The sequence below is a fragment of the Danaus plexippus genome, chromosome 20, assembly GCF_018135715.1.
Source record: "Danaus plexippus chromosome 20, MEX_DaPlex, whole genome shotgun sequence".
Lineage (NCBI taxonomy): Eukaryota > Metazoa > Arthropoda > Insecta > Lepidoptera > Nymphalidae > Danaus > Danaus plexippus.
Genome location: NC_083550.1, coordinates 4,480,235 through 4,507,777, shown reverse-complemented (window position 1 = coordinate 4,507,777; position 27,543 = coordinate 4,480,235). Strand labels below are relative to the sequence as shown.

Sequence of the window (27,543 nt, the reverse complement as noted above, 5' to 3'; positions counted from 1 at the left end):
TATCAAATATTTCACCGACTGTATTCTTGGCAGATGTTTTTTTTTAATGAAATTGTTTTGTATACAATGTAGTAATACGGAACACTCCCATTAATTTACAACCAAAGCAACACGAAACATTACAAAATACCTAGTTGAGATTATTTCTTAAGACTTATAATGTTACATATTTGTGATGAAATCGTCTTCGTATTTTTTACTCATATATCCCCATCAACGTGACGAGCTAGTGTCGTAGTGATATTTTCTCGTCGGTCACAAAAACTTTTCTTGGTCGGGAGTGTCCCATGTTTGTTCAGCGTGAGCTATGGATCATACAAGCTTTTCCTCAATAACCTTTACAATTACATTGTCTCTATGATATTAAATTTGGGCTATTTTTCTTTGCCTATCATATAAAGCATTTCCAATAAGCTGCCATAAGTTTTTAGGGTTCTACCCAGGCTATCGTATAATATGCTAACAAAGTAGTTCATTACAGGAACTGTATTTCAATTGTATTTCAATAGTCGGCTGCGTGGTTGTGACGTATATTAAACAATGTCACGGGGCTAGCTCTGTTGTTAGACGGTTGTTGCTAAACGTCAGAGACTAGCACTTGATTGATGGTTGCGGTGACACTCGTTGCGTCAGGCCGGAGGTCGCGGGGTCAATGCCGTCATCAACACAGTATCCAACAAAGGCTATTATCGTATCTAAACAACAATCCATTCCAACGTATCGTACTCATAAAATTTATGAACGACAGAAATGACGTTATACTAATTATAATAGAAACGTTAAAGTTCAAATCGAGTACCGACACACGAACACCAACATGAAATTTATTGTGAAGTGACCATCACTATGCAATAAAGAACTAAACAGATTATTATTACAGCGCGTTATAAACTTCGAGTCTACATAGGAAAATAATAAAGCAAACCAGGACTAATGTCATAGTTTACGAATTAGGTACATATGTATGTACATATTATACATAAAAAAAATTGCCTCTAACAGGTACAGACCAATAAAAAGACTGAATATTCCTACTCTATACCTGCAGTTTTAGTGTTATCAAATTGTACCAGCTAAGGATATCGTCTGTCCACGTGTGTACGATTAAAAATGATGTTCTAAAACATACACGTATGATAGCAGAGTTCGCGATAAAACCTCTCCGATGTCATAACCGACCCTCAGCGACACGGCGCGCCCCAACCAAAATATATTTAGCTACACCTGCCGGCGGTACGTTATTAACAACATAAAAGTTATACCACAACCTGTATCTAATGAGAATCTATATCGCTCGTTTTATGCTCAACTATAATTTTCTATTGGCCAGTTTATTGCGAGGGATTAAAATACACTTAGCTGATGAAATTCATACATTTATACGAGAATCTTAAATCATATTATATAATAATTCAAGTAGGTAACGTCGAATGGTTTTATTATATTCTTTTACAAGCAACCATTTATCTAGATGTGCCAAAGGTTTTTGCATTCATAATTTAATATACCAGATGCTATTCAACTACGTTTATATGTTCCCATCAATGTGTCTTTAAGATATACATATAAGGTGTAATAGCACAGAGGTTGAAGGTGTGAGTTCAATATGAGTTTCGGTGGGACGAAAATTACATAAATATTATCTAATACAATGGATTATTTTACCAATGTTCATATTTAAGATTCCATGATTATTCTAAATAAACCTTCGCATATACTTCTAGCACGGAGTTAACTCTGAGCTAATAATCCGCAAGTCGCTTTACGTTGATGTATAATAGCTTTGAATATGAGCGAAATATGGTAATTCAGACATTATGACTAGCGTACAGTTACTCGGTTAACAAAGTAACCACAGCTAACCAGAATCGAGTACTCCGGCCGTCCTTGCAACACGGACACGTATTACAGTGGTACACGAATACTACTATTAAAAATCAGCTGTATAAAAACTGTATTAAAGTGACTTGACTCATTATGTAATTCAAAAATAAATCACATCTCATTTATTCTGTGGTCTAGTCATTATTAATATAGGTATAATTTGTAAGCTCAATCGAGTCCAGCAATGCGGTACTGTTTTAAATATATAGCCTTGATTATTTTGTGAAAGGTCTACAGGCAAAACCGAATTCCAATTAAAAATTTCATTTTAAACTCAGAAAGTTGTCCAGCTGTAAAAAGATCACTATTGACGTATATTTTTTTAATACTCGTTTTGGTATAATTTACCCTGTAACATGACATGAAGTTGTTTATTTCGTGAATGTGTATAGCTGTTAAGAAGCGATTTCTTTGGTTGCGGGACGGGTCCTTTTACAGCCTCGTTACCCGAGATCCAAGGTTTTTATAACCCGATTACAACCCGCCCAGCCCGCTCGACCTACGCACCCCTGTAATTGGGGTAAATCTTTCTATTAAGGACTCTAAACATTTATACAACTGTCTTCTATTCGGTTTATTGATTCACGATCGTAATTTCTATAAAACACTTTATTGAAAACAGACAAGTAATGATATATTCAAATAATTAAATACATTACAATTAGTTTTTCTCTAACAAAGAGAACGATTTTTTTATCATATCAAAAACAGTATCAATTATCATTAAAATGCAAGTACAGCGATTGCCGGAGCCGAGGCTAGCGACCGCATTTTGTCAGCGCACGGCCTCGCGACGAATTATCGAAATCATACCGCAATAATTACATTCGATCTGAATGTGGACTAGCGTACACTGCCATCACTACGTACATGAAATTTATAAATAAAATTAATAAACACCTGCGCCTTAAATTTGTCAAATGATATAAAACTTAAATCATTTACATTTATAGCATTATTATTTTAAAGATTAATTGCTGTACGTAGTATTAAAGTAATAAGCGTGTGAAATAATAAACAAATATTGTACGTAAAACGCCGGTCCGAAGCCGGAGGCAATTTATGCAGGATTATAATATGCAGATACTGCATAGTGAATTACGTACTTTACCTACTTTATAAATATTCATAGCGATAGAATAAAATTGATTCCACTGTGAAAAATTATATTAAATTGAAACATAGAATTCTACAAAATGAATACAATCACTAGGTAAAATCTCTTACAAAATAAATCCAATACAGAATAACACCCTGTATAATAATATGTAATATAAAGCAATTTATAAATTTATCATTTTTTACTCTAATGATTTCACAACAAGCTTGGTAAATAAATAGAAATATTTATGTAATATATGTACAATACGAAATCGTTCGTAAATTTCTCAAACATTTTTTCCGGGACGTGGACTTGTTTAGTTTGTTTTGAAGTGTGTCGCCTGTTGTCTGATTAGACACTATACGGAGGTGCGTTATTCGGTTAGCACGGATCCCATTCCATCTCGTTCATTATGAATACTCGAGCCCCCGAAACTAGCGTTTTGTATTCGTACATTTTGCTACACGGTACATGCTTTTTGTGTCAACGTTATAAAACTTATTCCTATTCGAGATTTGTCTTAAAACGAACTACTTAAAACATATATTGACATTGTCTACAAGCCATTTCCATTAGCGAGGCATGTCGTTTTTGAATATCTAAAGTAACGTTAAATTGTCACTATCAAAAACATTGTTATATTCAGATTTCTACTTAGCGGTCTAAGCTACTTTATGAGACCCTTTACTTTTTGTTATCAATAAAACGTGGGGAGCGTTCTCGATGTTTACGAATAGAATTGTAACGACGACATTCTTATAAACTGCCCCCCTTCCCTCGCCACCTCCCCCCACCCTGCTTCACCTTCCCATCGTTTCTAGGATGCATAATATTTCTTTTGTGTTGTCATTCACCGCTCCAAGTGGAGTTGCATAAATAAATAATTTGAAACGGACCCTTCTCGACCTCAACTCTTTACTAACACTCAATGACTTGCTCACGGTTGCAAAAAAAAATCTCACAGCGGATACGGAGCTGTGATTGACATCATATGAATTATAATAAATTGTGAAATAGATTAATTTTTGATAATAATAATTTCATTTCGGGACTGGTTATGGGAATAATTTATTTATCCGTTTCCTTTTCCAATTCACAAGGAACGTTTAATTTTTACTATACGCACAGGATACATAAATCCTGAAAGTATTATAAAAGCAAAAAGTTAATGAAATACACAGTTGATAATTTGCACAAAACAGAAACTCGGAGGGGTCGACGACTCGGCGGTAGGCTGGTTGGATACATCCGTGGGTACAGAGCCAAGAGATTCGTCCCCTTGTTTTCGGATATCAGAACGTTGGTGTACATTCATTACAAAAACCGACACATCGCGAGGGTTTGGAGGGTGGAGGGAGCCGCTTCAATAATTTCACTCATTTGCCTTCCCTAGCATTCGCGAGACAACAACAGCCCGTCTTACTGTATCAATAAACATCAAACGAGCCCCGATATATCTTTCAGTAATATTTTATAGGGTTGGGTAAAGTACGTCGGGTGACAGATACCTACAAAGTTAATAAAAGTATTTAAGCAATTTATAAATGGATTTTCTAGAGGCGGATAGGGGAGAGATCCTAAAACAACAAGGATAGAATCTGTCATTCAACCGACCCGCATCCAACCAACTGCGTCGAACGGAAAAATAATTCCATACAAAGAAGAATCTACGAGGGAACAATAACTATGAATAAAATAGATTTTTATGCTCCAGAAATCATATACGAGAGCTCGCAGCCCTAAACAGCAGGGTTGACACCGCCATTTCTTTTTATCGAACAGTTTGTAATGTAGCGCCGCCGGCTATGTATCTCCCGAATAAAAAGGCGCGCCGTGCTTTGATCTACGCTTAATGAAATAGCAGGACTACAACGCCAGCAAAGCAAATATAAATCCATATTACAGTCCCCTTTCGGAACGAGTGTGATATTCAATTGCCCAATATTTTCAACTATAAATAATAACACGACAACGCGTTTCCATTTCCTCCGTGAATTGCATAGGAAATTGCTTTCATTTTTAAGGCGAAAACAATGTTCCAGCCATAAATAAAATGGATAACGCCCACGCAAATTGGAGTAGATTTAGTTGCAGGCTCGCTGGGGCGACACAATTTAGCAAACGGGCTTATTGTCAAGTGTCGCGACGGTGGTGGAACTCTCGCTAACTACCAGAGTATAGTGTCAAGTGACATACAGATGGCTCACTCGTGTGTCGCCAACTGATGTGACGACATTCATCCTTATAATTAATGTAGTTTTTATTCGGACTCATTCAAGTCGCATGTAGGTTGCGAGCTGTCTGTTGAATACTTTACCTTATTTGACACTAAAATTAAATTTTAACGTGTATAGTACGGTAACAGTATAAAGTGTAAGACTTACCGCATCCTGATCGTGTGCATTGGGTGTTGATGGCTGAGCTGGTCTCGGTGGTGGAGGGTAGCCCTGAGGATATTTATTGATCGTTAAAATCCACAATATTTTCAAACTCAGTTTTCATGGATTCAAAATCTACATTATACATTCTTAAACAATAAATTAATAATTTTTGTAATGTACATTAAAGCATATACTATATTAGTTTTTATTGAAACACGTCCTCCATGTGTATCTTGAACATAGCCGTGATTTGTGACTAACTTATTACGTGGAACCTAAGCTGGTATAATGTGTACCTATTATTCTAATTTATCGCCTCCTCTACTAGTATTGAAACCACAATACAGCTAAAGAACATAAGAAAATACCGTCCATTAAGATGTCTATCAAATAGCTACGAAACAACTTGGGTTTTTTATTTTATGTAGGTTCGTTTGCATGTTCGTGATTTTCCCTAACACTAAGTATTCTATTTCGATTCTGTAATAAATTTTAAAAAGCGTATGATAGAACAAGTAATATATTTGTTCCAGTGGCGACCTTTGTATGTGTTAATAAAGCTCTTCACTTCATAATGTCTACTTTCAATAAGTCATAGTTTTTTTGAAATGGTTTAAAGAAAGGAAAGTTTAATTGAATTTAGAATAGAATAAAAGTGTAATGTGTCAGAAATAAATGTCGTGATGGCCTGGAGGTTAAAGGCCCGCCTCTCATACGTGAAGGCGCGGGTTCGAAACCTGGCAAGTACCGAAGAGATCTTTTCCAAGTCATATGTACTTTCTAAGAGTATTTAGACAACACTGACAGACGGTGAAGGAAAACATCGTGAGGAACTTGGTCTTATAATTTCAAATTATAAGATTGAAATCGTCAACCCGTCTTGAGCAAGCGTGGTGATTAATGCTCTAACCTTCTCCATGTGAGAAAAGGCCTTTGCTCAGCAGTGTTCTCCGATAGGCTCATGATGATAATGTGTCAGAAATATATACTACGACTAAGTTATTTAAATGGATGAAACTCTTTTTCCGCAATAAAGATAAACATACAGCCAATAGACAAAATTATAAATGTTAATGTAAAATAAATCTAAATTTAAATGCACCTTTTACACATACATTCATATGTATAACGTTTGTTGATCTTCAGCTACGAAACTAAACAGCACTTATTTAAAATTAAAGACAATCAGATACCACGGCTATCACAGCTAGTCTTTAAGTTAAAAGTGTAAGTTTTATATCTTTTTACGGATTATATATATCAATACCGCGTATCCTGAAATAAAACTTATGTATATTGCTGAAGAATCTACATATGAGTAAAAAATCGAGACCTATATTCCGCTGCGATTTTTAGTTTGTACAAGTGTTAGCTTGCCGGCTGATTGATAGGTTATTTATTAGTTATTAATTTAAGATAATGTTCCCTGTGATGCGACTACGATGACGGCCATTAAAAACAATCTGAATCATTTGAAGTGCCGACAAAAAAGTGCCAATAAAGCGATGCAAATTTTTGCTTCACTTCAAAACTAAGTCTTAGCTGTAAAGTAATAAGGTTTAGTGTGAATCGTGCTTGCAAGTCACGCATTTGGCACGTGATTAATGGCGCACTGCGAAGGGTCGACAATAATACTTTTATTATTTACGGGAGACTTGATATCTTTAGTATATAGAGAAAACCATATCAATTTTTTACATTATATATTATAAAATATATATATATATACATGTATATAATTACAGTAAATAAGTGTAATACTAATGTGATACAGGCATTAGCCGCTAACTCGTTATGATATTAATAAGTCGTCATGGTATCTCAAGTGCACGCCACCGTAGCTTGAACCAGCTATTAATTTGATTTGATGCCGGCTACCGCTGTTAGCCGCAACCTATTATATACGTGTGCCGTGTAATTTAGACTCTGGCTGTACCATGAATTCTTATGTAATGTAAGTAGGCTAATTCTAGGGAATTTCTTCGGTGACCGTACATTGATATCTATCTGTCTAAAAATTTTAAACCACTAAAATTTATACGTCTCTGTTATAAAAGCGAACGATAAAAATAATTTCATTTCAAATAAAAAAAAATCATTTTCTTTAATGTCATCAACTATCATATATGTATGGCGGAACACACTCGCAATTACAGAGCTGAATGCGCAAAATACACTAATTTCACTTTGTCGGACTGCCGCCGGTCGGATGGATCTATGTGCTTAGTGAATGAAAAATGCAATTCAAAATTGTATGATTGGTCCCTTTGTCCGTTGAATGCGAAACATAGCTAACAAACAAACCAGTTTGTTTCGGCTGGTGTACATCGATAATTATTCGCATACATGTATTCAGTTATTGATTTCTATCCAAACTGTCTATTTGTCGACTGCGGTGCCAATTATAATTATACAAAGCGATTCAGCGGGTCCAGTTATTATCATACAAAAAAATATATATGAAAATTGCATAAAAACTAATAATTCGTAATACCATCTAGATGAACGTGAATTGAAATTATAATAATGCTAATAACATCGCCACATCCGCGGCTTAAACCAATTACAAGACAAAAAAAATTATATAAAGAGATCAAAGCGAATGAAAAAGTGACGTCGAGAGCTTATATAAAACAGTAGCAATGTCCAATTAATGTTTGAAAGAGGGCAGAGACACGTCACTCGCAAGCGGGGAGTTTATACTTCAAGAGTATTATTTGCGGGTAGCTGCAAAGGGAACGTCGCTGTCATAATTCATCCAAGACGGCAATTCCCGACAGCCTCGCCGCTGCCTTCTTTGTCGCTAAATTGTAAGTACAGGCAGTCATAGGTTTCCACTGGCGAAGTGAGGTAAACTTTCGAGGAATCTAGAGCGCTTTGCACTTTGTTATTAGAGCACTCCTCGCTCGACTACAACTTTGCTCTTTATGTCTCAAGAAAAACCGACGGTACATCTTAAAGTTCCATCTCTAAGAAAACTCGTTACGGAAACTGAATAAATGTGATGATTACGTAATATTAAATATGTCTGAATGAAACTGTTTTGCTCCTTTCATTTTCATATAATAAATTAACTTCAAAGATATCATAAACTGCAAAAGTGTATATCAAGTCTCTGATGGTATCGAACTGCTATTAGGTCTGTTTCAAACAACCGCGCCGTCTTACTGTGGGGGGAATATTAAACGAAGCTCGAAATACTCGACATATCTCGTCAACGTCTCCGTTCAACATGCCATCTTGTGCCATATCTATCTATACTGATCGCATGCTGCTGTCATTTATAAATTTATCCGAAACTCTGTCAATTTTATAAGCTAGTCGAATGTAATAAATGCTAATGAAGTTCTATGTGACCAGAACCGAATTATAAATTGCGCTTGTACTGAAAATTCCACCATAAAAATATCAATGTAATTAATAACGTTTCAGTAGTGGAGTCCAGTAAAATATAATTACTGATTCCTCATTACCGCTCGGCATGGCCCCTCTGGACGTTCGTGCGTCTGCTGGCTTATGGTTATTAATAACGCTCGCTCGTTTGCCCCCCCCGACCTCTACACCCCCGCTACCCACAAATCCCCCCCCCCGTCCTCTCCCCCACAGCCCCCTGGCCCTCACTCGCCCGCGATCAGCGCCACACGCCTGACATTTTAATTCCGTGCTCGGGTCTATACGTCCACCACGTGCCTGTCTACTATCGACAAACAATTTTATTCACTTCACTCTACTTTAATTTAACTTAATCCGAGAGCCGATAAGTAACTTATTTTCAATTTTGTAACGAACTTAGTTTACATAACGCCGGCTCGAATCGAATGCAGCTTTTAAAAAAACCAGTAGGATTTTTATGTCTTTTAGCAAGTAACATATAACGTAATGAGGCGCTACGACGGTAGAGTCCAGTAGGGGGCCGCTATGGAACATAGTTAAAATAGCATAATCGAACGATATACCGTTGAACATCACTAGCTAGTAGCTACCAACGCTACAATGGCGGTCGGCCGGGCGCAGGTCGAGCGCAACATGGCTGCCTGGTAGGCGGTTCGGGAGACAGAGACAAAGGAACCGGCGGTTGTCTCCCTCCCGCTCGCACTCGCACGCGATGCCAGCATCGATCTCAACTCGCCGTGCTCGCCCCCAGCACCAGAAAGGCGGAACTAACAAAATTACAAAGCGCTTTCGAGCCGCTAATCATAAAATAAGATACGACGTTTCATTTCGACCGTACGACTCTCGAGCGATCACGACGCTGGAATGGCCCTTGACTCTCGAAATTCACTAGCGAGCGACGACGACGACTATCCGGCTCACGTCCGACTTCTTGGGAGCCGTACATGGTTTTTAGATTGCGAGGCGATCTCATGCTAGATAGCAGATACTAGATTAACGTCCTAGATACCGTACTGAATATTTAGTTTGAAATATCTCGCCTTCAGCACGAAACTCGCCTGAACTAAACTCGACAACAAATTGCTTCCGTACATAATAATTACATCAGCGAATAAAACACAACACGACGCCGTACATTTTAAACTGCGAGAGGAATTTTTAATTACGTTTGTTTCTTTGATTGGTGGAGGGAATTGCTTCGGAGTCGGAAACTTGTACGGGACAAAAAGACCTTATCAATGTTGCAACAAAGCGTCTCTAAAAATAGCAAACGTTTCTGATGGTATACAATTAGAGATCCGTGTGTATCGGAGGAAAACCTTTCGCGAGAGTGTTCCGCTCAGGCGGCCTTCTGATAGTTGAGTGACGTTTAATTTTAGCGCCGAACAAGGGCTGCTGCTTCGTGCAAAAGATTACGTATTTATAATAAAGTGCATTACATAACGATTGATTCATCTCATGTAATGTTAGTTTTAAATAATCTTACATACATTAAATTTTTTTCACGATTGTATCTTTTTTAATACATAATCCCGTTATACTATTGCTTTTTATCTGATAATTGTAAATGTTTAATTTGTGATTTTAATAAAAGTGACATTATTTAACAGAAACTTTAAAAAAGAAAAAGAAAATCACGCGTGACAAATCATTTTAAATATTATATTTTTATACAGAGCAAGCACATTACAAACTCCGGTACTGTCAAGCTCGAGTCGTGTGTGAGACACTGTCACCTACAGCGTCATAGCCTACTATACATTAGCCTAAGTCACAAGATGTAAGTAGGCAATGCCAAAAACAATCTTTCCCACGTGTTGCTTTGAAACGTTTTTGATTATTGTAATATATATATAAATATTTTTTTATTTCATCTCTTTGAACCTTTATGAGTGTCAAAGTATAGTGTTCAATATAATCAAAATAATTACAATTATATTCCAAAATCAATACTTTAATAATAAACATAATATGTAGTACAATAATATAAATTAATATTTGAATGTCTGCAGTAATTAACTTAAACATCAATACGTGTAGCCTTCACTGTGTTGAAAAATCTAATAGTAATATAATTAATGCATTGATTAATTCATTAAGCACGTGTAAAATACTTAGCTTAGATTTGATTTGTTGAACAAAGATAAACAATTCACATTGAATGAAACTTAAAACAACATAAGATTGTTTGAACACGTATGATGAATTTGACTTTTAATATATGCAATGAATCAAATGGCCGTAAAAAAATAAAATAAAAAATGAAGAAGAAATACAAAGATAAGCCGAAATAGCTACACATTTTTCTTATTTCGGCATTGAATAGCTAAGTTATTGTTCCCATACTAATTTATTATAAAATTTAATAGCAAAAGAATGTGATTTTTTTTTTGAACACGGGTTATAAAAATTTACATTCAAATTCAGATCTTAATAGATTCTAAAATATTACTAACTGGCATACGGATTATCAAGGTTAAAGGTTTAATGACTAAAGTTATGCAACGGTAACTACATACACACACACACACACATACACACATGCAGTATAGTAAGTAATCCGCTGTTGAACTTGTTAAAAACATTTAGCTCGCCTAACTTACTTTGCTTGCGTAACTTGTTAATTCTCTTGAATTTATCCCTTTTAGTTTCAGCTCGCGTCAGTTAAAAGGGACATGAAACTTTAAGTTACATTTATTGATATTAAAGTTTATTCTAGAGCTCTCATACAGCTTAAAATTGTTTTGCTATATATATACTTTATATGGTCCTTATATTTAAGATTTAAATATTTATAAATTCGCTATACCTTGGTCATGTCATCAAATCAAAACATATTATAATACAAAGTACCTCGCCGCGTGTCTGTCTGTCTGTTCGCGATAAACGAAAAACTACTGCACGAATTATCAAACAGTTATCACCACTCGATAGCATGATTCTCGAGGAAGATTTTAGTATATAATTGGTTCAATTTTGTATTTACTTGTACGTTTATAAATCAAACAACATGTCAAAACTAACGTCATACAATATCGATGTTTATTAGAAAGAAAATGATATACGAAAATAAAAAAAACAAGCAACAAAAACAACAAAAACCCCAAAAACATCAAGAAAAAGTATCAAAACGAACAAAAGAGAAATAAAATGAAAAAGCAAGTAGCAAAGTTGAGAAAAGTAAAAGTTATCCATTAGGACGGGCGCGACCATAGACGGTTTATTGAAATAGTTATTGTCTGGGTGGTAATTTTTAAGAATTGCCTACATTTGCCAGCAGTTTAATGGCAGCCATAACAGTACGGGTTCATAGCCGGCTAGCTACACGGCCATACTACTGTATATATATATATATAAATATACAACACGGTTAATGGAACAGATTTACATATAAAATAACATCAAACAGACAACTTTCGACGTATTAATAAACCGAGATGAGTTTTAGACAAAATCTTCCCATACTGTATCTATTGTTTAAAACATTTGTTCGTTACGATATCTTTAAAATTATTTTCTCCTTATGTATATAAAAACACCTATAAAATATATTTTATTATAAAACAGAATCTTCCAACTTTATTCCATAATATAAGAGTTATGTTATTTCTGAATAATTGTTACAAACACAAATAAAACCAATGGAATAAGTTAAAATAAACGTTATCTCCTGTTATTGTACTTTGTTCAATAAGAAAAGAAAATGAATTATTGTATATAAAGATTGTTTTTTTCCTAACATTTTCTTCTAATCATTATTTTCACGGCTAACAATTCCTTACCATGTTACATTTCTCGTAAATCACTAATTACGTCTAGTTAACTTTACTTTATCAAGGCCGTAACCTAATGAGATCGGTCCAAATTTATGTCGGCACACTTGAATTTCGAAACCTCCTTACGTCAGTGTTTTTTTTTTTCTTTAAATATAAAGAAAATTCAGAAGTTCCTCGATCCGAACATGAGTTATCTTTTAATCAGAGACCGTCTTGAAATCGGTTTATAAATGCAAATGTATGTATTGAATTTTATTTTTGTGGCTTTTTTATTTTAACAAGTAGCAGAATCGTCTAGTTTAATGATAGATAAATATTACTGATACCTACAGTAATATTTATCTATCATTGAACTGTTACTATAAATTTGTGGACAGTTAAGTCATAAAATTATTAATATAATGTACTTACAATGGATATAACTGTTTTATTCAAAGTAAATTAAAAAAACGATACGGAATTTGGAAAATTTCATACATTATAAGAACCGTTTCGTAAATATTCGACGATCGCAGCTTGTCCCATAGTTGAAGGCTTTATTCATAGGTAAGTATGAATACACTGAATGTTCCTTTACCTCAATGATTTCAGAATTAGCTGTACGTGTGTGTGTTTGTGTGTTGTTCACCCACAGCTACAATTTCCTGCTAATATAATGAGTCATACCTGATGCGGAGGCTGCGCCCCGGGCGGCAAGTGAGGCGGGTGCTGCGTGTCCTGTGTCGGGGACATTCCTCCTGGAGGGTTCTGAGCTGTGCCAGGACTAGGGGCGCCCGGCGGATGGGTGGGCGGCTGCGGGGATCCACCACGCTCGTACACCTATTGTTTTGATAAACATTTTTTGATGTTTTATTTTATTGTGATGTAGTTTGTAAAATATTTCATTATTATTATCTTTTATTCCATCACCTTTATGCTCATTCCATAGTTAATTGTCAGTTAATTATAATAAAGCTAATATTAACCAATTTAACACTAACACATTTTTAAATATCTATCAAAAAACTTAAACATGTGTTTAATATTTGGTTAAATGAGGATGTTTAATTTAAATAATCCGCTTATTGATTTATATATGTGATAAATGAATTCCATTCAAAGACTCGATGCAGTTATTTGTAAAAGAAAAGAATTATAATATTAGGACTTCATAAAAATAGATTTCAAACGGAAGGTAATGTCTTATCAGTGCTTTTACCTTAATGGTGTCCCAAACAAAGGGATTTATTGTAAACGACTATTATATAGATTAGTAGGAATAATAAATTTATTCTTGTAAATTCATAATCCAGATTAGGAAAATTTGAAATCCTTTTGCTTCTTTGATTGAATCAAATCGTAAGCATTCTTTATACTCTGTGTTCTACACTATAAACTATAATTCCATATAGGAATGAATAGTTTCGTTATAAATATAATATAACTAACTATCAATGTTACATTCGAACGTTGCCAAGGATCTAAACCTTGACCGTGCTTTTATCGCCAGCTGTTATTTACGGACGGCGTCATGAGCATTTCTAAATACATGACGTTCAGTGGGGAAATGCTAAAATAAGCTCAATTAACGTGAGGCCAATCACATTCACGAAGTTAAATGATTACGAATGACACCTTCATAAAAATTTATGTATTTAAAAATTTATACTGACTTTTTTAAATATCCAATAGTTATTTCCATAGCAGAAATACTTGAAAAAAAATTTTGAATAGGTAAAGATAAATGATTTATATAAAGTTAAATCTGTCCTTTAAGTTAATTACTATTGTTTATATGGTAACTTTCTGTTTTCGTAGGAAAGAGGTTAAATGTATTGAAATCTCCAAGGAATTAAGATAAGATTATCTGAATGAATTAGTTAGTAGAAATGAGTCATCTTTGCATTTAAAATCGTTACTGAGATCAAAACATGATTTTTGATTAATTTAACGTCATACGTCAAACATTTTGTAGCAATTTCTCATACATAATTTCCAGTTTTATCAGATAACTATTGAAATCGGCGAGTTGTGAAAGCAAATACAATTGGTTAATGTAATCTCAACTAAACAATAGATGTAGGGCACAAACGCACGTGCGTGGATACGAAAGAGAGCCTTGGCCGTGCATACATTAACTTCTCGTTGAAAAGAAGTTCATTGTATCTCAGCATCTTCATACAAGTTTGACCTAGTGACCGATATATATATATATATATATAAATAAAACTACTGCACATAGGTTAGACATATAGCATATATCAGAAAAACACATCTAATCGTATCAGTTGAATAATTTGTTATCCCAAGTCTATATACATATAATATCAATATTGTTATAAAGGATTCGACTGGTATATAGAGGCACGTACTCTATACTCCCTCCTAGCACCTGTCGAGAGCCTGTATTTGACATGCAGTTCAATCGAGCGTGTTATGATCGACCTGTTAGCGGAAGTGGGACATTCCGCTTTAGTTATATTATGATGAATCCATATTGTATGTTCGAGTTATGATACAAACATTTTGATGCAACTTCCTTGAATAGTTTAGTTTAAATCAAACATTGTTGCTGTGCATGTGAGTGGTTAATCGAACTGAAAGTCGTATAGTCGATTACAGACAACGGAGGCAAGACGTCCTCGACATAGTTCTGCGACAATCTCGCTGCCTTAAACGCAAAATGCTTTCACCGTTGGACGACATCTGCGTCACTCAACAAGACTGTAAACAGATCCCGCTTTGGCATTCACCTTTGAAATGCAACACAACCAGCTATAAATATAGCTGTTATTTGTATCACTTTTATACTAGTCAATTATTTCATAATAAAACCAATCCAGAATACTGTTTTAATGTTATATAAGACAGAATCATATCTGAAAATGGGACTGCTTTGTTTCATTCAAAGAATATATGATGTTTTATTTCATTTTATACAGTGTTTTTCTTAGATGAAACAAGATAAAAGTCACGCTTCAACAAATATTACACATAGACAAAGTTATTTTTAAACAAGCTGAACACAAAAACAATATGTCGATTTAAGTTTAGAATATGATGAGTCATCGTTTATCTAATAACTTCCGAGATAGAGGACAAAATTTAAAAAACAGTCCTTTTACTTTTTCATTTACTTTACAATTACGTTATAAAACAATGAACAGAAACCTATTTATCTTCATACAAATTATAGTTGTTACTTGGTACACAACAGTAAATATTAAAATGTGTTGATGTATTACAATGTAAGTGCATTTAACAACTACCTCTATGACATTGTCTTCTAGCTATTTTTTTAATACAATCATTTTTGGGAATCATTTTTTATACCTATTATTGGTTTCCATACTTTTTTGGTTCTACGAAATAGATAAGGAAGAATTTGGTTTGAAATTGATTTTTGATTTAATTCCAAAATATATATATTTCATATCATCTCTATGTTCTATTTCATACTTAGACCTATGTGTTCACGAAATAATAATTTAATGAATATTTTGAACTATTAGATAACATAGATGAATGTGGAACCGAGTTCTTTTCCATAATTATAAATGACTATATCATAATCTGTAAATAACAATGACAGCGAGATATTGAAATTATACCAGATGCTAATGTTTTAATCAGCTTAAAGAGGATTGAGTGTTACACTCAGGTAGGGGACAGTCCGAGGGTCTACACTTTGTAATTGGATATATTAAGTCTAGCTCGTCAATAAACGGTTCACCTGACCGATAGGTATAGACTGTAGCTATACAGTGACTCGACATTTTAACTTAAAAAACTTAAGTAACCTTTACTGAATGTTTTTAAATTAAAATTGTATGTTTGATGATTAAGGATCGTTTATATTTACAGAAGCAATTTCGTCAAGATTATATTTAAACTGTATAAATAAATGAGACGAATGAAAACGTTTAGAATTGTTTTGACGATCATGTCATCGGAATAATTTGAATGGGGATGGAGGTAGGGTAGGTGGCGGTGAGGCGACCGTGGCGAAAACAAAACATAAAGAATTCCAAGAACTTTCGCTGAATAATAATTCGGGTTTTAAAAGTTTTTCTCTTCGAAACAGGAAATGGGGACTGAAGTCGGTCGTGTAGCTTGGCTGTATTCGCGCCGGTCGCCAACCAATCCATCAAAGGTGGGTGACTGGATCGGGTGTGGGGAGGCCCCCTGGTACCCACATAAATATTGCGGGTAGGTTGAGTACAAACCCTTTGACCGAGTTCTGTTTACTTTCATTTTCACTCAGCTGACGGGGCCTCCGCCGCCCTGCCTATTCACCCTCACTATTATAATGGTAATTAGATGCTTCTCATCTCTATTTTCTCAGAACTGTTACTTAACAATTGAAATACTAAATAAGTGGTAAGCCGGTGTCCTCCACGTGTTTGACGTCACAGGTATAACGTCAAATTATTACAGCAGATGTTGGAGATAATCCTCCGAGCTGGTTAACTGCTGAGATGACACCCTCATCATCGCTGTCAGAGAGCATTGTTCTTTTAAAGTGGGTAATTTTGTATAGCAAAAGGCACGTTCACGGGGGCTCGTTGCGGAGAGCACTCAAGGTTGCATCGGGTTCGGACGCGGCAGACGGGGCGCAGACGTGCATTATTAGGTGGGTGACGGTACACCCGCGGGTGTGGAGGGTGGAGGGTGTGGCGGTGGGGTGCGCGTATCGTACGTCATCACCTGAGGCGCGCCCTTGAAACCGTCGTCGCATTCATTGCACTCGGATGCGGCCCGTATCACCAAGCCCATTGTATACAAGCATACACTCGAGATACCCCCTGACAATTTTACAGAGCCATGCCTTTGAATAATGTGATAATGCTGGGATATTGGAAAAATCTGAACGGAGACAATCGATGCCGTTACCATTAAAACAATAGTTTTGTCAAAAAACTGTCACAGTGCAGATAATAAAAAGATTCCTAAACTATCGACGCGAGGGATATGTACAAAGACGAAACAATATCAGCATGGCTCTGTCCGCGAGTTCGTATTTAGTCACATGACAGCGGCAGTACTAATAACGTGAAGTGGTCTACAGTCTACACTGCACTGTACAATGAAACCATATAAATCACCAATGCGACCAGCTACAACACATAAACGTAAATTACACTTATTTCGTTATATTTGTTGTCCGTTCATGTAACTTTATTTAATATATAGAAATACAACATTAAAATATTAACAATCGACAAACATATATATATGTACATGTCGCATATAATTATTCAATAAAAACTATACACTAAATAGTTAATTAGTTTAAATCATACGTCAATAGCGGTTAAAACGATGATATGACAAAATACTACTATTATAAATGTATGAAGTAATAAAGACTAAAGATAAAGATCTGACACACTGACAATCAAACGTAACTTTAAAATGTTACAAGCATGATATGGAGAGAATCAATTTAATGAGACATAATAAAATAAAAACCTATCACTTTTGTTATAGCTGAAAAAATATATAAAATAGTATTGTTTAAAATTGTACATTAAAATAGATAAAATTTTATGATACAGTGTTTAATTGGAGAAAATGTTTATAGATTCAGTTGCCTTAATATTGATGCTTTTTATGATCGTGTAGATTCTAGAAGGAACATCTTGAATCCAGATTGTTAACACATACAATATTATCGTTTAAAAGGTTAACACGATTGATTTATAGTGTTTGAAAATGAAAAATTTGATGTAAATATATGTAAATAATCGTTATGGTGGGCAAATAGAACAAGATATTTCGGTTGGATTTATCTAAGGTGCCGTAGTAACGTTTCGGCAAACAAAAATTTCAAAACAACCCATTTCTGCAATTTATTTATTACCAAATACATACACATTTAAATTTCCCGTTTACCAAACTGTACAAAAAATCGTACTATACAGAGTACAGACATCTTCCGTAAATAGCGAGCAATCAATGTGTAGGTATGTTACAAATACGAGAAAGTAAGCTATGCAGCTTTTATTATTTAGCTATTGATGTCAATGAGTTCAGGAAAAGGAATGAGAACACATTATTGTAATCGAAAATGAAGACAATTAATAAAATTTAAACATTTCTATTGTGAAATAATTACAATTGACATATATTAACAGAGCTCGTTTAATATTAGGAAATTAATACAATCAAGATATCTGAGAGATGTGACACCTTAATCAATCTTATCGCTATTACTTGTACTATATTTTGCGTTTAGTTTGTCAGACACGTCGACTTTGTTTTAGATCATATGAGACGGGTTTGAAGGTTTTCAAAGTTGAAAATTATTCAGTTCTATTTCATCCGTCGTAACTCCTACAAAATACTATCCGATTTTGTCAATTATGTTTCCCTATGAACAGAATATCTATAATTACCTATTTCTTTACGTACATATGAAACGATGATATTTGTGTACCTCGAAGACACTCATCATAGAGTGCGGGCTAAAAAAGCTTTGAAATCAATACCAATATACATACATGTGATCCACTATGAGTCCTAAAACATATATATAAAATAATAATTATGTTTTTGTTTCGGGCTAGCTTCATATAATTCTCTCGTCATATATTTGATATGCATACGTAATAAATGTATTTTAGATGCATAAAATAAGAGAAAAAACATTCCTTTCCCTCCTCATTATATCAGCTTTGCTGTTTGCTCGACAAACGCTGTAGTTCCATAAATTTTTCTCATAATACACTTGTACGTCTATCTTATAGAATGTATTGAAGAAATCGTAATGACTCTAATCAGCTGGTTTTGTTATTTTAAGTTTTCTTTAATGTTAGTTAGTTAATAAATAAAGGTTTGTATTTAACTCACATTTATAGCAAAGTTATACACATATATGTTTGCCAGGTAACGAGTATATTGTTGTTAATTATATGTTCAATATATATATATATATATGGTTTTATAAACATGTACCCATTCCTGTGAACAAGTCACTTGCTCATTATTTTAGCCTAAAAAGACTCCCCTTCAGCCAAAATATCTGATGTACGTTTCATTGTCCTAAACGATGGTAAATTATAGTATTCCTATTTATTTCTTTAATAATTTTTATTATTAATTAGCGATGACGTCACACCTACGTTAATTGGTGCATATGTCATGTAATTTAATGTAAGTTTTTACTGCTACAAGTAAACAACTTAACATTTCAACGTGAATACCTACAGTTTGTATATTTGTTACTGCTGAAGTTTACTATTCACGAGGTATGAACTAAAGCCGACCTTGTTCATATTTAAGATATACATTTTTTGCCAACAGCGACTTCTAGACGAGTTCGCTTCAACGGCCCTGCTTCAAAACCGTACCTCCTCCGGCTTCGTTGCACAACGAGCTTACGTCAGCTAGCGAGAAGCGGCTTACGTCACCCAGGCATCATAAGATCAAGCGAAAATAGAACTTAGGATATTCCGAATAGAGACTCAGTTGGCGTAACGAGTTTCTAAAGTATGATAGAGCGTTTATGTTCACGTGAGTGGATGAGGCTCCGACGCGCCGCCGGCTCAACGATTCTGAGAAATGTTCGAGGCTCTCTAGTTTCGGACTTGAATATCGTGTAATACGACTATATTCAACGTTTTTAAACGGCTCTGCTTTTGTTCAAGCTTTGCCATGTTCTATATATTATGATGTTAATAATTGTATAGATACTTATGGGGTATAACGAGATCATAGTTAGTAAAAATATTGTTATTGTAAATATAATGATTTTCTTTACATCTAGTGTCTATAAAAGTGGAACGTTTATAAATTTTCAACCTCAGCGCACTTATCTAGGTGTGCGGTGGGGAGACTTCGGATTTTTAATAAAGCAATACCGGGGCAACTTAACTTGGCTTTAGATAACGTCTCGCTGCAGGCACATTAAAATGCTAAGTTTCTTCACTCGGACAGCTTAAAGAAATATGTTTTATAATATTAATATACAAAATTATGTTAAAGTAATTATTTATTCTTTTGCTTGTTATATTTCACGGATATTTGTAAGTGTAATAAACAGTACGAGTTCATAGACCAATGTGCGCCATGCGGTTACGACTTATAAAATATAATAATAAGAAAACAAAAATAATTTGATTTATTTCATATAAACGGTTATTATATTTCGTAAAAAATCCGTGTTTTGTACCTTTCTGGTACATTATTATTTTTCCATTAAAAAGTTTTTTGGACATTACAAAACACTTAAAAATCTACCGCGTTAAAAAAAATCGATCAAGTTTTTTACATTTGCCAACATATTTTGCTAGTCTATAAAAATTAATAGCCAAATGCATACCTCTGAGATAGTCATATTTTTTAAAGTTTCAAATTTCCGCAAAATAAATCAGAATAAAACGTGTTTAAAACGTATTTCTTTCTATACGGACCCATATAATTCAATATATCACAATGTCAATAGTATGGATTCATAAAATATTTAAATTTCTTACAGAACAAATACATCGAAAATATATAACTATTGCATTGGAACAACAATGTCCGATTTATAATCTGTTTAACGGAATACCGAGTCGTAAAATGCGATTCAAAATTAAAGTAATCAAAGCATAGCAGTTAGGCCGGCATAGTTTTTTTACCGTTTGTAATTAGTGAGGTAATAAGCAAATACATTTCATTATTATGGTTTCGCTGTGTACTATAAACTGAGAATGGGGGCAGTAAAAATATTCTTAAGTAAATTCATAATTAAATTCTAATGAGCGCGTTTAAGGATTCAGAACTGAGTTATTTGACAATATGAAAATAGCAGTTACTTGTTGAAAATATTTTTTTAGTCAAAAAGTTACATCTATTACACCTTTACAACTTAACCGAAGATATATTTTTATAACAGTTACAGAAGCAGTGTATTTGTTACATACACATAACTAGATCTTTTATTATTGAAAATAAAATCGAATTTACTTATTCTTCCTACCTCTTTTATTGACAACAATTAAAATCGACAGTGGGTATAAAGCAAAAAAAAAAGTAATTCGATACTTGGAGGTAACAATCTTTTTAAATTCCTGTACATACCTGATGTGTGAAAGGCGGTCTCGAGTTGGGAGGCCCCGGCGGTCCTGGCGGGTACCTCGGCTGGTAGGAACCCGGTGGACCGTACGCTCCGGGGGCCTGCTGACCCCCGGGCGCTCCGGACCCGTACGGAGGCCCGTAGCCACGAGGTGGCTGTAATAGATAATGAAATATATCGATATCAAACAAATTATGAATACATCATGAAAACAATGGAAGTATTACATAAATTATACACATATAAACCCACACTTGTTTACGACTCGTTAATTAGAGCTAGCTGTGCTTTTCTTTATATTTAATTAAAACTGTTTATGAATGCATTAAATTCATAGCCGTAGTTAATTTTCGTTCAACTTCTAAAAAATCTGGTGTGCCTCGTTATTTAATAACGTCATATTTGACTATCATTTAATTTAAATTACAGCACTACTTTTTTTTTGTTCAACCATATCTTCTTTTTACATTTTTCTTTTCAAAAATCTATTACCAATAAATATATAAATGAATTTTATTGCATAATAAAGATCCCACCAATCAAAAAGGCAGTCATGGTGCCACTTATTAGTACTCAAACCCTCAGAAGCTAATGCAATCTCCTATCCCCTAAATTTATCAACTCAGCGAAACAGATGCTTAAAAATAAACAATCCGTGATGAAACTCTTTAAGTAACGAATAACTCCCTAAAAAAATACAAATGCTTTATTGTTATATAAATTTTCCTACAGATATCGCATCTAAATAATTGACGTCCAAAGTAATTCTCTGTGCCTACAATGACGCCGCCCGTTTCAGTTTTCAGTTCTCATTTTGTTCTATGATGAAAATTTAATTATTCCGTACGAGCCGTGCTCGGATGCAAAACGAGCTCCGGGAATCGTTCGGTATCCTTTGATCGAATGTTTTACATCTAGAGAGGACGTTCGATACAAGACTCGACGTTCAGGAGCTGTTAGGACCAGGCGATATGATCCGTTTGTTCACCAATTAGACTTACATTTTTACGAACATCGGGGTGTTTTATAACGGATTCAATGATTTATAAGGGCGGTGTGTTGGGGGGGTGAGGGTAGCGATGTGCGCGGGCGGGGGCGGGGGGTGTGCGGCGAGGGGTTTCGAGGGGATGCGAGGGGTGCGCGGCGGGGCGGTCGTCGCGCTATTGGCGGACACTGCATCGATCGCACCGCGTACCTACTGCTAGCGGCCCGCCCGCGCCAGCCAGCCTCCTCCACCTACGTTAATAAGTAATCATCCGACCCAGCGATACCTTGGAGCTGGAACCACTGAGACGGGCCTCGCATCTCCAGTCTTTTGGAACAAAGAGGCACCACACAGGGCGACATCCGTATTGATTTATGCAGTAATTAACCTGCGGGTAGGTTGCGCAGCTCGCGCATACCTCAACACGCCACGCACCTATATTAGCGCTACACGCATCGCTTTCATATGAAAGACAACACAATGCATTTCAATCAATGTAACGTTACACGAATTTAACGACCCATTTGCTACTCCGCTATAATGATGATCGATAAAACAAAGAAACATCATATAATCTCATCCTTACATTTAAAACTATGACATTTCAGGCAGGAGTTTCTTTATAATAAATCCATTTCAAAATTGACCTATTGACTCAGATACCTTTTCAAGAACTTTGTAAAAGTTCATTTAATGTGAGGGGTTGTTGTGAGGTTTGAAATCATTTATGCGTAGTACGAGAGCCATAAAAATGTATTTACCTCGTCGATTACGTTACACTTACGAAGAACATGTCTTATGACTTAATATTTTTTAGATATCCCAGTATTGTGTGAAATATTAGCTACTTAATTATAACGATACAAAATATCGATTAAAAGGAAGTAAATACAGATATTAAAAAACAGATAACAGCACTAAAATTATTTTTGTTTAACTGATTTAACATCGAATTGTAAAACAACGCGATCATCAGCCATATATAATTGCCAGGGGCATAATAAATAATTTTAGTCCCATACGACTTATATAGTACCTAAATACACTGATTTAACTATGTATTTATTTTTCAGTGATTAAATAGGAGTGACTATAAAAATTTCATATCTTTATTACTACAGTTAAAAGGAGAGTCCAGAAGTAAATTGGGTATTCAGTAAAACAAAAAAAAAAGTTTTATCGGGACCATACTTTGTCGTTAATTTGCAAATATGTTAAGACCAATAAATATTCATTTCTTAATTGAAACTGACGTAACAGTTGAATAGAAGATCAATTTAAAAAAAAAACTTAAAGTCAAACATATTTATTTTCATTAACATCAGGAGTAAAGTAAGTTTGAATTGTATCGAATACGTTAAAGGATTATATAATAACGTTTGATTTCTCGCCGACATAAACACGATCAAGGCTTCTATTTACAAAAGCAGGTTAAAGCGATAACCTGAATAAAAGCAGGTAGCCGTTCATGAATGAAGCCGGCGGGCATATTTAATTAGATATAATATTGTGGGTCGTTGCGACTGCATTGCATCAAATGAGACAGTGCAAGTGCAAACCGTTAGGTATGCGACCGGATTCCTGGCAGGTCGGCCCGCCCGTGTTAACACTTGCATGACACTTACTTCATTTATACTTAAACATTGAATACATTGTACGGAGTATTTATATTACAGAATGAAAACTGACAATATTCTTTTATAAAATGCAACAAATGAATTGTGATATTAAGTTAATCTAAATGATTATTTAACACTGTTAAAGTATCATTATACCATTAAGATATCAACTGAAGATACACAATGATCTTGTTTTATTAGTAGAGTAACTAGGGCCCCTCTCCTAAGACTCAGTTTATTTAATAGAAACCTTGATACAGGACAACCGTAATATGAGCTAAATTCATACAAACAAAACAATCAGATTATCTATTTCTTGATAACCAGAAATAATAACAAGGACAGCGAAACACAGATAAATGTAGTCCCATCAATTTCAGATAAAACATATCAAGACACCTTAACAATAATAAACAAGTTTAATCGTACCAATAATATTACACAATGTTGGCTGTTGTATAACAAATAAGAACGTTAATTAATACCAATGACAATTATGTAAACAATTTGAAATCAACTAAATTATTCTGATTGCCACACGTCGTCAAGGACATCGAAGCAATATAAATGTGTAAAAGTAAACAGTTTACAACAGAAATGTTAATGACCTGCGAGTTATGACTAATGCAAGAGGTTGATAATATATATGTATATATAATATAGACATTCAGACAAACAGTTACTGGCGGTGTACGCTTGCGGATATGAGCAAACATTACATAACTCTGTGATTGTGTTTGTAAAAAGTTGGGGATTCCCTTGACTACATGCGCATCCCGTATTGTACTTGTGTGAGTGTAACCTTGCCTTCTTCTTACATATTAAACGCCGTCGGGCTATCCCTTTTGCGTATCTACAAAAAGCCAGAGAATAAGTGTGTTGTGGATGAAAAAGTTAAAAAAGAATGAGACGGGATTTACTGTTATTACTATTATTAGTTCATTTCAATGAGCTCCCGCGTCAAAGGATAAAAGGCACGCTGACCGGTTTACTTTTTATATATGTACCGGAATCAACAATAGGACGTTAAAGTATTCATCACAATCATCCTTCCTGTGTTGACGCGTGCTACAAACTACACGCGTACAGACCCGCGCAAGAATATATCAATCACTGACTGTAGTAATAATATATAGAAATAATACATTACATTTCATTAACATGGAACGTAATCTGTTATCGTAGTACAAGTGCTGTGATATTATGTAACGGCCGTGTTAACGTCATACGATGACGGCGACGGACCCACCGGCGAACTATATGCATATACGACCGATATAATTATAAAGTTCTATAAATAGTAACTAAAATGGAACCATATTATGCATGCTATTTCAGTCCGTGGCGTCACTAGCCCCGATGAATGTCAGGCTTGTGGTAACGGAAGGTGCATTGTCGGATGGATTAGGCAACAGGTAGAATGTACTTAAATCTCAGACTATGTAAGTTTTTATACAAATTGTACTTAATCCGTTTAACTTCATAGAAATCGAGGATTTTCATTAATTTTATTAATTCTTTATATCCAAAGCTTCAGACAAATTTTCAGGAATTTTTAAGAAATCCTTAGAAATCCATTTTTGTAAAAAATATACAGACACTAATGGCATAATTCCTTTACAAACAAAATATCTTTGTGGAGTTCAATATCTCACACGCAACAAGTGTAAACAAACGGATTACAAGTGTTACTGACCTAATAAAGCGACCCCTTTTCCACCCAAGACGGTTCAATAAAGAACTCCCTCTAGGTACATACTATCTGACGTATATAAGAGTGGCGGTCGTGAACTTTGACGTAGATAACTAAATGTACAGAACGCCCGCCCGTTAGGTAACCACCGGCAAGTCGGAGATTAAAAATATTTACCCCTCCGTCAAGTCAGGTTTTTCTATTATGGACGCTTACTTCGTTTAAAACATTCAGTGCATAGTATATCTCAAGAGATTCGCCGATTCCCTCTGATTTTTATCATGATGATTGAATTGAAAAATCGATGTTATGTCATAAAAAATTCACATATAGGGGAGAATTATTAAAATAACGAGTTAAAATCAAAACATGTGCGATCTAAAAAAAACAATGCTAACACTTCTTACCAGTAAATATCAAATATCTCGCTTAAATCACTAGAGTAGACCGAAAAAATGTTCAAGTATTTGTATGTGTGAGTCATTTACCTTTCTGATTGCGTTCAGACAGAGATCCTTGGCAATAGCCCCTTTTGCATTCATATATATTTATGGATGTATGTTACGTCATACGTTTATATCATAAAAGCTAAACATGACGTTTAACCTTCTAGGTTATGAGCATAAGCAATTCATTTCCTTTAAAACGTATAACAAGCGACTTAACAGTATTAACGATCAATGCGTTTTACGACAATCATGGTCCGCGTACATTATTGATTGTAATGTTAATCATTGCATCACGTAATTATATTCACATTAATTAGAATATGATAATTAAAGGGATATCTGTTTTTACACCTGAGGCAAGTTATTCAAAGCTGTAAGTAAATTACGTAACAATAACATCCATAAACATCACAAAGGCCGCATGATTAATTAACGTTTTTGCGGACAGATATCCGTCTAGCGGTTTCGTACAAAAGTTAATGGGCTTGACCTATTTGTCGGTCCCTTGTTATTAATCCGACGTTTTGATTTCAACAGACGACGTGCAAAGGGGCCGGCAATTACATGACGTCATGGTGGTTTAATGACCCCATTACAATATGTATGAATGAATGCAGGTTGTGTGACGATTGACGCTTGGTCCCTCTTATACAAATTATTACGTAAGATTGTTTCAACTTGACCTTATGGATACGGGAATTACGCACAAGTAGTCCACATGTAATGGGGCTCACAGTAATTATCAAATTAATTACGTATTACCAAAGCGTTTTCAATGAATGTAAATACATAATTACTAGTATCATCAATGAATGTATATTTAAAAATGATCATTATGTTGAACTAATACAAATCAATATTACAATATAAGTATCTATAAGAAACAATCTATGACTACATCTTTAGTATTGTAGGTCATAGTTTGATAATCATTAAATCATTCAGTTAGACAACAAACGGTAACCCGGAGTTCCATTATATGGCCAGCTCACACAATGACACGATAATCGAGCAGCCGGGTCCGAGACGGCTAACATTGATTTTACGAAATCCACATCACGGTCTCAGTCGGGCCATTCATCTCGTTTTCATGTACAGAACGCTATTGCGATACGAAAGTGAGAGCGAAATTTACTCGGGCTTGCAGTACGCACCGCAACGTACCGCCCTAAATACGAACAGAATAGAATATCGATCACTAACATGTTAATTGATACAATT

At 34.8% G+C, this 27,543-nt stretch overlaps 1 protein-coding gene across 9 annotated transcripts in view; it reads right to left on the bottom strand.

Moving 5' to 3' along the window:
* LOC116773820 (trithorax group protein osa) overlaps positions 1-27,543 on the bottom strand; it is a 62,156-nt gene that overhangs the window by 29,507 nt on the left and 5,106 nt on the right. For all 9 annotated transcript variants that reach the window (XM_032666315.2, XM_032666321.2, XM_032666323.2 and 6 more), the window contains exons 2-4: positions 21,582-21,731; positions 13,203-13,355; positions 5,371-5,433 (exon numbers count right to left, since the gene is read on the bottom strand). In XM_032666315.2, coding sequence (XP_032522206.2) covers positions 5,371-5,433; positions 13,203-13,355; positions 21,582-21,731 — 366 coding nt within the window. The remainder of the gene's footprint in view (positions 1-5,370; positions 5,434-13,202; positions 13,356-21,581; positions 21,732-27,543) is intronic.